The sequence below is a fragment of the Nerophis lumbriciformis genome, linkage group LG13, assembly GCF_033978685.3.
Source record: "Nerophis lumbriciformis linkage group LG13, RoL_Nlum_v2.1, whole genome shotgun sequence".
Lineage (NCBI taxonomy): Eukaryota > Metazoa > Chordata > Actinopteri > Syngnathiformes > Syngnathidae > Nerophis > Nerophis lumbriciformis.
In genome coordinates, this window is record NC_084560.2 from 40,720,272 (window position 1) to 40,733,924 (window position 13,653).

General features: G+C 37.7%; 1 protein-coding gene across 4 annotated transcripts in view; it reads right to left on the reverse strand.

The window, feature by feature from the left end:
• The window catches only part of kdm6a (lysine (K)-specific demethylase 6A), a 172,547-nt gene that overhangs the window by 94,745 nt on the left and 64,149 nt on the right, over positions 1-13,653 (reverse strand). For all 4 annotated transcript variants that reach the window (XM_061970772.2, XM_061970770.2, XM_061970771.2 and 1 more), the window contains one exon: positions 9,678-9,798. In XM_061970772.2, the coding sequence (XP_061826756.2) occupies positions 9,678-9,798 (121 nt within the window). The remainder of the gene's footprint in view (positions 1-9,677; positions 9,799-13,653) is intronic.

Here is a 13,653-nt window from a genome sequence, read left to right on the forward strand (position 1 = left end):
ACGATTCGATCAAATTCAGATTCCTGGGGTCATAATTTGTTTTTAGAATCGATTCTCGATTCAACACGATTCTCGGTTCAAACAAATTCTCACAATGTATTATTTGTAGGGGTGTAATGGTACGTGTATTTGTATTGAACCGTTTCGGTACGGGGGGTTCGGTTCGGTTTGGAGTAGGGATGTCCCGATCCGATATTTGGATCAGATCGGCCGCCGATATTTGCAAAAAAAATGCATATCGGCAAGGCATGGGAAAATGCCGATCCAGATCCAGTTTTAAAAAAACTCCGGTCCGTGTTTTCCAACGCACCGATTTAAATAATACATTCCACTTTTCTGCTGCTCCCTAATTTCCGTTCCGCATTTTCCAGCACACCTTCAACACATCCATCACGCAGTTGCTTTAAGCTGCTGGCATTACACGACAGGCTCTTCTCACTCTTTCCTGTGTCTCCCTCTCACAGACAGCAAGCGCACCTTCTTACACACGTCACATACTGTCACGTCATACGTCACATACGTATACGCCCTCCCCAAGCGGAGAGGTAGCGGCATGGCTAGCTTTAGCTGTGATGCTAGCGCAGCCGCTAAGGTGAGCGCCTGCTCAAGCGTCCTCTGCGCACGGCAAATCTATGCCACGCACAAAATCAAATAAAAAAATAAGCGCATAACAATTTTCGACACACGGACACGACAGAGAAAACAGTTTTCGTCATCATTGTTCAAATATTGCAACGTCTGTCGAGACGCTTATCTCCGTTCGGTGCCACACGCCCACACCATCAAAATGCAGAGGCAAACATTTCCAGATCAACACCGTATGAAAAAAATACAGATTTTTTTTAGTTGTGATTTCCCTCTCTGCATGAAAGTTTAAAAGTAGCATATATTAATGCAGTATGAAGAAGAATGTTTTCATGTAGACACATAGAATCGTCATACTGCTGTGTTTATATGCATCAAGTGTTCATTCAAGGCTAAGGCAAAATATCGAGATATATATCGTGTATCGCAATATGGCCTTAAAATATCGCAATATTTAAAAAAAGGTCATATCGCCCAGCCCTAGTTCAATGATGCCATTTCTGTTTGTCATGTATAATTTTGTCTATTTTGTGTTTATCCTTGAATAAACAGGTCAGTTTCTTGTTACCAACCATTGTGTATTATTCAAACTCCCCTAATTCAGCTGGCTAGTTGTGATCAAGAGTACTAAAACCCTTTTCAACATGATTCTGACAACTAAGTAGGCTAAATAACTTTAAACTTTAATACATGCTCGGATAGGCCAGTATCGGTCAGTATCGGTATCGGTCAGTATCGGTATCGGATCGGAAGTGCAAAAACCTGGATCGGGACATCCCTAGTTTGGAGGTGTACCGAACAAGTTTCCACACGAACATATTAAGCTAAGCTAAAGTCTTAACAAGCTGCTCCGCTTCCTTCTGCCTGTCTGTCAGTACACAGCACCCAGCTTTGTCCCACCCACACAACCATCTGATTGGTTACATACAGCGCGGTAACAGCCAATCAGCAGTGCGTATTCAGAGCGGTAACAGCCAATCAGCAGTGTGTATTCAGAGCGCATGTAGTCAGTGGGATGAATGGTCTCTCCTATTGCTGTTGTACTATTTTTTTCAGCTATAGTTACATTAATCATTAGTAATGCAGCAGCCTAGTTTTGAATGGCAGGGTCCCTGCTATCACATGTTGATAAAAATATAACATTTACATAATAAAAATTAACTACAGGCTTCCCAAATGCTGTAATAAATTAAGCATGACGAGTTGACTTGAAACTGTTTAATTTTGCACTTTTTATATGAAGAAAAGTTTTGTCATTTTATTTAATCTGAGCAACAACCTGAGGCAGTTTAATGTGGATTAACGTGAGCAGAATTATTATAGTGTTCCCAATGTTAAAAGGATAAAGCCATTGTTTACAAATTTGGTAAGTAAATAACCAAAACATTTATATTTGTTGTTTTCTTACTGTACCGAAAATGAACCAAACCGTGACCTCTAAACCGAGGTACGTGCCGAACCGAAATTTTTGTGTACCGTTACCATACTTGCCAACCCTCCCGGATTTTCCGGGAGACTCCCGAAATTCAGCGCCTCTCCCGAAAACCTCCCGGGACAAATTTTCTCCCGAAAATCTCCCGAAATTCAGGCGCTAACCCACAATATAACCATACCTGCCCAATCACGTTATAACTGTAGAATGATCGAGGGCGAGTTCTTGGTTTCTTATGTGGGTTTATTGTTAGGCAGTTTCATTAACGTCCTCCCAGCGCGGCAACAACACACAACAACAGCAGTCACGTTTTTGTATACCGTAAAGCAGTTCGTCTGCCGTAAACAGCAATGTTGTGACACTCTTAAACAGGACAATACTGCCATCTAGTGTTATGTGTGTGTATATGTGTAAATAAATGAACACTGAAATTCAAGTATTTATTTATATATATATATATATATATATATATATATATAATACAATTAATATATATATATATATATATATATATATATATATATATATATACATATAATAAAATAAATAAATATAAATATATATATATATATATATATATATATATATATATATATATATGAAATACTTGACTTGGTGAATTCTAGCTGTAAATATACTCCTCCCCTTTTAGCCACGCCCCCTACCACGCCCCCTTCTACACCGACCACGCCCACCCCCCACCCCCCACCTCCCGAAATCGGAGGTCTCAAGGTTGGCAAGTATGACCGTTATACCCCTAGTTCATACTTACCAACCTTGAGACTTCCGATTTCGGGAGGTGGGGGGGTGGGGGTGGAGGCGTGGTCGGGCGTGGCTAAGAGGGGAGGAGTATATTTACAGCTAGAATTCACCAAGTCAAGTATTTCATTTATATATATATACACAGTATATATATATATATATATATATATATATATATACACATATATATACACTGTATATATATATATATATATATATATATATATATATATATATATATATATATATATATATATGTATATAGTAAAATACATATATATATATATATATATATATATATATATATATGATAATATATATATAGCTACAATTCACTGAAAGTGAAGTATTTTCTTATATATATATAATTATATATATATATATATATATATATATATCAAGAGGGACAGAGACAGCGCACAGTGCATGTGGATCACATGTTACCATGGCGAGAAAACATGGAGAGACTGGAATGTAATAGAGTGATCTATGTTTGTCTGTTGCCATCTCCTGGTGAATGTTGGCTATAGCGTACTGGGGTTACTTTTTGGTTGGCCAACGATTTACGTGGTGTTGCGCACCTGACGTCAAGTGTGTAGTCTGTTCTGAAATCTACAGTAAAGAGATGTACTTCATCCCCTTGCCTGTTTATTGCCTCCAACTCAATATATTACAACAACATTGCTCCATGCAGACCCTCGCTGGAGGGGGCGTGGCCTCCAGGTCCGCCTGAATTTCGGGAGATTTTCGGGAGAAAATGTGTCCCGGGAGGTTTTCGGGAGAGGCGCTGAATTTCGGGAGTCTCCCGGAAAATCCGGGAGGGTTGGCAAGTATGCCCTAGTTATCAGAGCTAATTATCTTTGCCAGTAAGTTGCATAGTCACTGGAGTTAGTTAGTTAGTTACTTAGTTAGCAACATAGCTCAAAAAGTTATGGGCCGGTTTTGATGAAACTTTCTGGAAATGTCCAATTCTTTACTATTGGGGGATAGGTCCTCCTCTCCTTTCTACAATCATTGGCTAAATTAGCGAACGAGGAAAGTCAGTAGGCGTGTGTATGTGTAGTGAGTTCATCATGCAACGTTTACAACAACACAATCCAATGTGGGTTCTAAAAGTTTCCATCATCTTCGTCAACTCCATGCCTTTTGAGTTGGCTCTAGCAGTATATACGTCCTCAAAATAAATCTGCATTCCCTGTGTTCGTGTTCTCTATATTCCAAAGTGTGCACAGTGGGAATGTGTGTGTGTTTGATGTGAAAGTGTGCAATGCTGGCTTTGTGCCAGTACTCAAGAGAGCGGACGTGCAGCACATGCCGCACGCTTCGCTCGATAAATGGCAGCCAAAGCTTTCAGACACCTTCCACTCTTACGCACCATTTCCCCCCGCGTCACTCTTAAGGACCCGCGCGGACACCTTTTCCACAGATAATGCAATATTGATTTCATGGCATAACCCTGCAACATCAATATGGCAGCTAACAAATGCCAGAAATGTGTTCGGTCGTACGATTGGATGTTAGTTGGCATTGGCTCCTTGTCAAATCACACCTGATGTGCAGATTAGATCGCAGGTATTCCGGCAAAAAGCACACAAATTGACAGTGAAAAGTCAAATTTACAATATATATATATATACAAAAAAAGTGATTTTTAATCATTTTTATTGTATATTTTCAAGGGACAAAAGTATATATATTTTATGTACAGTAGAGTAGCCAGTAGGGATGTCCCGATCCGATATTTGGATCGGATCGGCTGCCGATATTTGCCAAAAATTGCGTATCGGCAAGGCATGGAAAAATGCCGATCAGATCCAGTTTAAAAAAAAACTCCGGTCCGTGTTTTCCAACGCACCGATTTAAATAATACATTCCACTTTTCTGCCGCTCCGTAATTTCCGTTCCGCATTTTCCAGCACACCTTCAACACATCCACAATTCTCACGCAGTTGCTTTTAGCTGCTGGCATTACACGACAGGCTCTTCTCACTCTTTCCTGTGTCCCTCTCACAGACAGCAAGTGCACCTTCTTACACACGTCACATACTGTCACGTCATACGTCACATACGTCCTCCCCCGAGCAGAGAGGTAGCAGCGTGGCTAACGTTAGCTGTGATGCTAGCGCAGCCGTGCGAGCAACGCTCCCTCTAAGGTGCTCGCCTGTGCAATTGCGCACTGTTTAAGCGTCCTCTGCGCATAGCAAATCTATGCCACGCACAAAATCAAATAAAAAAATAAGCGCATAACAATTTTCGACACACGGACACGACAGAGAAAACAGTTTTCGTCATCATTGTTCAAATATTGTGACGTCTGTCGAGACGCTTATCTCCATTCGGTGCCACACGCTCACACCATCAAAATGCTGAGGCAAAAATGTCCACATCAACACCGTATGAAAAAATAAGTGATTTTTTTAAGTTGTGATTTCCTTCTCTGCATGAAAGTTTAAAAGTAGCATATATTAATGCAGTATGAAGAAGAATGTTTTAATGTAGACATGCAAGCCTTGAAAGAAAATGTTGAAAATAAAGACTACATTTCCTGCAAATGGGTGCATTTCTACCCTATATTTTAACTTTAGATTTATTCTCATATCAAACTCTTTTGGCTGTCTTTTTGACACTTACATCCGGCGTCAAGACACCAATTGTCTCCTTAGTGTTAATATTCAGTGTGAGAAATAGGGGTCTCTCGATACAAGACTGATAGTGAAGCCTTGAGTGTAAATTAGCATCATAATTAAATTATCCCCTCAAATCCCCTCAAAATGGATTAACTCGCTGGAATAAAAAAGACAATATAAACGTGGACGCCTGTGAAAAAGTGCAATATATTTATCTGTACAGTAATCTATTTATTTATTTATGTATATTTATATATATTTATTAATTTTATATATATATATATATATATATTATTTATATATATTTATTTATTTATATATGCACCTTATTGCTTTTTTATCCTGCACTACTATGAGCTTATGTAACGAAATTTCGTTATTATCTGTGCTGTAAAGTTCAAATTTGAATGACAATAAAAAGGAAGTCTAAGTCTAAGTCTATACTGATAATGCGCTAACAAAATATGAATATAAATTGGCTGGGGTCTTTTGGTGGTGTTCTTAGCTTGACGAGTAAAGAAAGGACTTGAGGCTGTAAAAAAACAAAACAACAACAACAAAAGCAAATGAGATATGCTGTGGGTGAATGGATTTTTCTTGCTAGTTTTAGATTCTTAGTTTAGCCGCTGTTTCAACTGGCCATCTTGACATTGTTTAGTTTAGGACGCGTTTTGGGGATGAATGGGGGTTCCCGGACAATTTTTTCCCAAACAAATAGTCCTTCTCCTCACAATGACAACATTTCAATCACATTCATGTCAATTTCCTTGATATTTTTTGCGTTTATCAGCGGATTCCGTTTTATTGGCCAATTGTGTGACTCTGTCCGTGGTTACTTCAATGCGGAAATCATATGCCTTACTTTTTTTGTTGAGTTTAGTGATCATTAATTAGCGCTAGGGCTGGGCGATATATCGAGTTTGTAAGATATATCGATTTATTTTTAAACAAGATATGAATTAAGAAAATATCGTAATATCGATATAATTTATTTCACGTTGAAATAGGGCTGGGCGATATGGCCTTTTTTGAATATCTCGATATTTTTAGGCCATGTCACGATACACGATATATATCTGGATATTTTGCCTCAGCCTTGAATGAACACTTGATGCATATAATCACAGCAGTATGATGATTCTATGTGTTTACATTAAAACATTATTCTTCATACTGCATTAATATATGCTACTTTTAAACTTTCATGCAGAGGGGGAAATCACAACTAAGTCAATTTAGCAAAAGTGTATTTATTAAACAGTATTCAAGCAGTGGTACAAACATTCATGTCATTTCCAAAACAGAAAGTGCAAGATTGTCAGAGACATTTTAAAACAAGCTATTAGTGCACTTTTGTGAATGATGTCACCAAGATGACATATCAAAACAACACTAAATTAAAGTGCACTTTTTGTACAGAACGCCACTACAATAGTTTAAAACAAATAAAGTGCACTTTTGTGTTTCAATAAGTGTCAAATAAAAATGAGCTGCATAATAGGAAATCAAATAGTGTATGTCCTTCGCTATGTGGTAGGTTCCTGCGGACGTTATCTCCTTCTGTTGTTGACTTTTTTTTTTTCATACGGTGTTGATCTGGAAATGGTTGCTTCGGCATTTTGTTGGTTCGGCACCGAACGGAGATGTTGACATGCGGAGTTTCAAGCACTCTTCATTCTCTAGCGGGTGACTTTTCAAATGATGCTACATATTAGCAGTGCTGCTAATTTTTGTAGCAAAGCTTTTGCTGCATAAATGTTGAACATATTCCGGCTTGAAGCCAAACCACCGCCGGACGATGGATCCCGTGCTGTTTTTCTTGGGAATTAATACATACTGGTGTGATTATATACATCAAGTGTTATTTCAAGGCTAAGGCAAAATATCGAGATATATATCGTGTATCGTTGCATGGCCTAAAAATATTGAGATATTAATAAAAGGCCATATCGCCCAGCCCTATTTCACGGTAAACACTGGTTTTAGCAGTACTGTACAGTAGTACAGGAGACAATCAAGCACTCTGGTGGCCAAAGCTTGACATCGCTGTATTTAAAATAATGTGTGTATTATATGTGGTTGTACTGCATGTCTACTTGATAAATGATGACGAGGTTTTGTTGCCATAGAGCTAATAGTACAGTGTTTCCAACAGGACAGGCGTCTATTTGTGGTGGTGTGGTCGGGGGGTGGCGGCGGCAGCGGCGATGACCAAGAAGAACGCGGAGTTGGAATATAATTACAACATTTTATGTACATATTTATATACAGATTTGAACAATTAATGATTCACTGAAATATATTTATTAATTGTGGTTCTTACAAAAAATATATCTTATAAAATATAAAAGCTAAAATGTCTCTTAAAGCTCTGCCCCTTTAATTAGTGAATACTAAATAATTTAACTTTAGCCTGCTACTACAACCATATTATTTACCAGCAACATGAAGTGAAACAGAGGCAGAGGTGTCCTGCCACAGTCAGTCAACCTCCTCCTCCTCCTCCTGCTGCTGCTGAACAGGTTGCACCTGTGGTCCGGATTGTAGGCCTACCTCCTCTCCAAGTCGAGCCCTTTTCGGCCGTTGAAAATATTTTTCTATACTCATCTGTGTGAAGGAGTGAACATCCAACATTAGAATTTATTATTAACGAGCAGAAGCGCTCTATGTACAGTGCCGTCTAACCTTAAGCGGCAGCAGCTCAACACATGCAGGGTTCAACGTTAAGGTTTTTTTCTACTTGCCCGACTTCTCAAATCTACTTGCCCCAATATTTTTACTTGTCCTGCCTAGGTTTTTTTCTGGCTGTGTAGTGCTCATGGCTTATATCTTACTAAAATTCTTCCCGTTGACTATTTACAACACTACACAGTATTTATTATTATTATTATTATTATCTATAATTACATTTAAATGGCATTGCATACATGTAAAATGAAATGCTATTTCACATTATTTGACCAGTAGCAGTTACACCCATCTGAACAGGTCAGCCACCTGTTTAAAGCCCGATCACAGTTGAAATCTTGAAATGAAGGGCCTTTAATGGCCAAAACATTAACCTGGACAACATTTTAACAGCTGGTTGGCTCAGATTTGATTCTTTTCATTGCATTCACATGCTGCAGTGGACAGTGGACAATTTAGCTTCAGTCCACGTGTGTTTATTGACAACAGGGTTATAACCTGGACACGTTCGCTCGTCGGTATGAAAACACGTGACTGTTACTACGTGCGTCTGCCCCGGCCCCCGAGTCAAACAGCGGCGGTGTTAATGAAGCAGCGTCAGGCTGCTCACCGTCAGTGAAATGCTCGGTGAAATCGCGGATTAACGTTAAATATATGACGAGCCGCGAGCGATGCAGCTATAACCTATCTACCTATATTACCCTCGTATTTTGATCCCGTCCGTCCGTCCGTCCGTCCCTCTTCTTCTTCTTCTGGCCCACCAGGTGAATTAAGTGCTATTGGCGGAGTTACAATGCATAGTAGGCTACCGCCACCTACTGCACCGGAGTTGTAAATACAAGCAACATTCACAGACAGTCCCATTGCTTTTATGAGCGGTCGAGCGAGTCAAAAGCCGAAAAATCCATTTGTGGCGGACGTAATTCTTTCGTGGCGGGCCGCCACAAATAAATGAATGTGTGGGAAACACTGTAGTAGTAACTATTGTACATCACAATCACAGCATTGTTGTTCACAGTTGTTGCATGTGCCTTCTTTCTGTCGAGGCGGCGGAGTCATCATTCTCGGGTACTCTCCATGGAAACGACAATGCCGAAGTTTTTAGACCTTCCCACTCTGGAGGCCGTGATCAAAATCTTTCATTTCAGACTACCAAAAACGCAGTTTGCATGTGGATGCAAGGCTGAAACGGTACATATCTTCACCGTTTCGACCTAAAAAGGGTTCTGTGGGAACAAGCCCTTAGTGAGCCAATAAACTTGAGACTAAGAATCATTTTTTTTAAATGCCTAAAATTGTGCTTCAAAAAGGACTTTCATCATCTTGGACAAATAAGTCTGGAGGTGAACATGATGAGGGCGAGTGCAAGATCAGATAGCAGCCCATTCCCTACGGGATCAAAAACTGAAATGCTGTCAAGTTATTGTATGGACGTCTAACAGCTCACAGGTGTCAGAAAACAGTCCCCGAGGGGGGGTGTGGGGTGTCACTCAAGACAGATGATCAAACACTCTTTAATCTGAAAGGTGGACAAAGGCCTCTGTGACGGCGCGACGGAGGATGGCACAATTAGTTGACTGTACCTTTAGGCTGGACTCCTGGTCTGTGTTGACTTTAAACATGAGTCCCAGTCGCAGGTGAATCTCTTTAGCGCGAGAGAAACCCGGGTCAATGTAGAGCACCTCCTGAAATGCCTTGATTGCCCTGTAGAAGAAAAATAATAGCTGTGTTGGTAATGCGTTGATACAACATTATGGTGTGAACACAGCTCCAAGGTCTCGAAGAGATATACAGTCTAACGCAGAGGTGGGCAAACTTTTTGGCTCAGGGGCCACATTGGCTTTTGACATTTGATGCATTTCAAAGCATATCATATCTGTTGGAACTAAGAGTAGGCTTCTCAAACCTGGGCTATTTTAATCATAATACATCTATTTTCAACAATATCATATCAGAACATCAAAGAAACGTAAACATGGTATTAAAGGGTTCAATTAATCAATCAATCAATCAATGTTTATTTATATAGCCCTAAATCTAGTGGGACGTCGATGGGAATGACTATGAGAAACCTTGGAGAGGACCGCATATGTGGGTGACCTGCCCCTCTAGGGGAGACCGGATGCAATGGACGTCGAGTGGGTCTGACATAATATTGTGAGAGTCCAGTCCATAGTGGATCTAACATAATAGTGAGAGTCCAGTCCATAGTGGATCTAACATAATAGTGAGAGTCCAGTCCATAGTGGATCTAACATAATAGTGAGAGTCCAGTCCATAGTGGATCTAACATAATAGTGAGAGTCCAGTCCATAGTTAACACTTACATTCTCTTTTAGTGGGAGCAGTGTTGTTGATCACCCTTTTTTGCCAGTGCATCGAAATCTAGTATCAGTTTTGTTGTGGCAATTCTCAAAACAAATTTTTGCTCAATTCTGTTTTAATATTTGGCGGGCCGGATTAAAGGGACCACGGGCCCCTGGTCTAACACCATACATAATATATCTGCACTCTACCATCAGTCTAATGGAAACATATCAATGAATTAAAGTCCAAATCCCTGAGATGATAGGCTTATACCAATGCTATGATATGCTGATGTGTATGATGAGAGTTTAAGTAACCACCTGTCAGTTATTTACACTTGGAGATTAACAACATACATGTATTGCAAGTCCGCACACAAAGAAGAAAAATAATGAATCAGATTAATATTTTTTTGAAAAGCTGCATTAAAAATAAAGTTGTCAAAAGTATCAAAACGTTGATACCAACACACACAAAAATACAATAATACCTGCTTTTGTCAGTGTTCAGCGGGTATGGATCCATTGCCAAGTAGTTAAAGGGGAATTATTGTTCATATCAATGCTGATACTACATTTTCAGTATCATTGAATGACTAAATTTTTTATCACAAGTATAATCTGCCAATACACCGAATGCTGATTAACAAATTAAGGGTTTCCCCTCCATGTATTGATTGTGGTGCAGTACCACGGCTGGATAAACGCCGCCACACCTTCAATATATACATACTATATATATATATATATATATATATATATATATATATATATATATATATATATATATATATATATATATATATATATATATATGCATACATATATATATATATATATGCATACATATATATATATATATATATATATATACATATATATATATATATATATATACATATATATATATATATATATATATATATATATATATATATATATATGCATACACACATATATATATATATATATATATGCATACATATATATATATATATATATATATGCATACACATATATATATATATATATGCATACACATATATATATATAAATAAATATATATATATATATATATATATATATATATATATATATATGCATACATATATATATATATATATATATATACATACATACATACATACATATATATATATATATATATATATATATATATATATATATATATATATATATATATGTATATACATATACACACATATATACACATTTACATATATAAATACACATATATATACACTATATATATATATATATATATATACACACAATACAGGCCAAAAGATTGGACACCTTCTCATTCAATGGGTTTTCTTTATTTTCATGACTATTTACATTGTAAATTGTCACATCAAAACTATGAATGAGCACGTGTGGAGTTATGTACTTAACAAAAAAAGGTGAAATCACTGAAAAAATGTTTTATATTCTAGATTCTTCAAAACAGCCACCCTTTGCTCTGATTACGGCTTTGCACACTCTTGGCATTCTCTCGATGAGCTTCAAGAGGTAGTCACCTGAAATGGTTTTCACTTCACGGGTGTCATAGTTTTGATGCCTTCAGTGACAATCTACAATGTAAATAGTCATGAAAATAAAGACAACGCTTTGAAATGAGATGTGTCCAAACTTTTGGCCTGTACTGTATATTAGGGCTGTGAATCTTTGGGTGTCCCACGATTCGATTCAATATCGATTCTTGGGGTCACGATTCGATTCAAAAACGATATTTTCCCGATTCAAAAGGATTCTCTATTCATTCAATACATAGGATTTCATCAGGATCTACCCCAGTCTGCTGACATGCAAGCAGAGTAGTAGATTTTTGTAAAAAGCTTTTATAATTGTAAAGGACAATGTTTTATCAACTGATTGCAATAATGTAAATTTGTTTGAACTATTAAATTAACCAAAAATATGACTTATTTTATCTTTGTGAAAATATTGGACACAGTGTGTTGTCAAGCTTATGAGATGCGATGCAAGTGTAAGCCACTGTGACACTATTATTCTTTTATTTTTATAAATGTCTAATGATAATGTCAATGAGGGATTTTTAATCACTGCTATGTTGAAATTGTAACTAATATTGATACTGTTGTTGATAATATTCATTTTTGTTTCACTACTTTTGGTTTGTTCTGTGTCGTGTTTGTGTCTCCTCTCAATTGCTCTGTTTATTGCAGTTCTGAGTCGGGTTTGCTTTTGGAATTGGATTGCATTGTTATGGTATTGCTGTGTATTGTTTTGTTGGATTGATTAATAAATAAATAAAGAATAAAAAAAAACATTTTTTAAAAATGAGAATCGATTCTGAATCGCACAACGTGAGAATCGAATTTCAAATTCGAATCGATTTTTCCCCACACCCCTAGTAGTTTGTGTCTGAAGGATCAGTATTGGTGCAATAATACAGTTTACTAAAAGTCCACTTTCTTTTTTTTCTTTTTTTACCAACTGCAAAGGCACCTGTCTGAGCCTGGGGGACCTCATTTCCCAAGTTTGTGAACAATATGTTGGGAGGGGCGGGGGTATCGCCACACTTTTAAGTGCTGTTTACTCTCCACCAAAGCCAACGTCAGCTTTGAAATACAACGTTTTGTTCCCACACTGCCCACTTCTATTTTATGTGCTATAGTTTACAGCCCAACAAAGCAAAATAAAAAGATTGATATAATGTTGATTTGTGGTGATTTTAAGATCTATGTCGGATGCACCTCTGATCAGTTGGCGAAAGATTTTAACTCACTTTTAGAATCTTTGGACCTCACTCAGTCCATAGCCTGTCTGACTCATCAGCTTAGGCACACACTGGATCTTTTTGTCATTAAAAAATACAATCATGTGTGCTTACGGACTGTATCCCTGCAGACGGTATTGATATATATTGATATATAATGTAGGAACCAGAAATATTAATAACAGAAAGAAACAACCCTTTTGTGTGCATGAGCAGCAACATGAACTCAGAAGTCTACAGAAACATTCTGTCTGCTAATTTAAAGAAAGATGCAACCAAACTGATTGGGAGATCCTTCATCATGCAGCAAGATAACGACCAAAACAACAAAGGAGTTGATCAGGGGCAAGAAGTGGACTTAAACCCAATAGAGCATGCATTTTACCTGCTGAAGAAGAGACTGAAGGGAGTAACCCCCCAAAACAAACAACAACTGAAAGAGGCTGTGGTGAAAGCCTGGAAAAGCTTCACAAAAGAAGAATGCAAAAG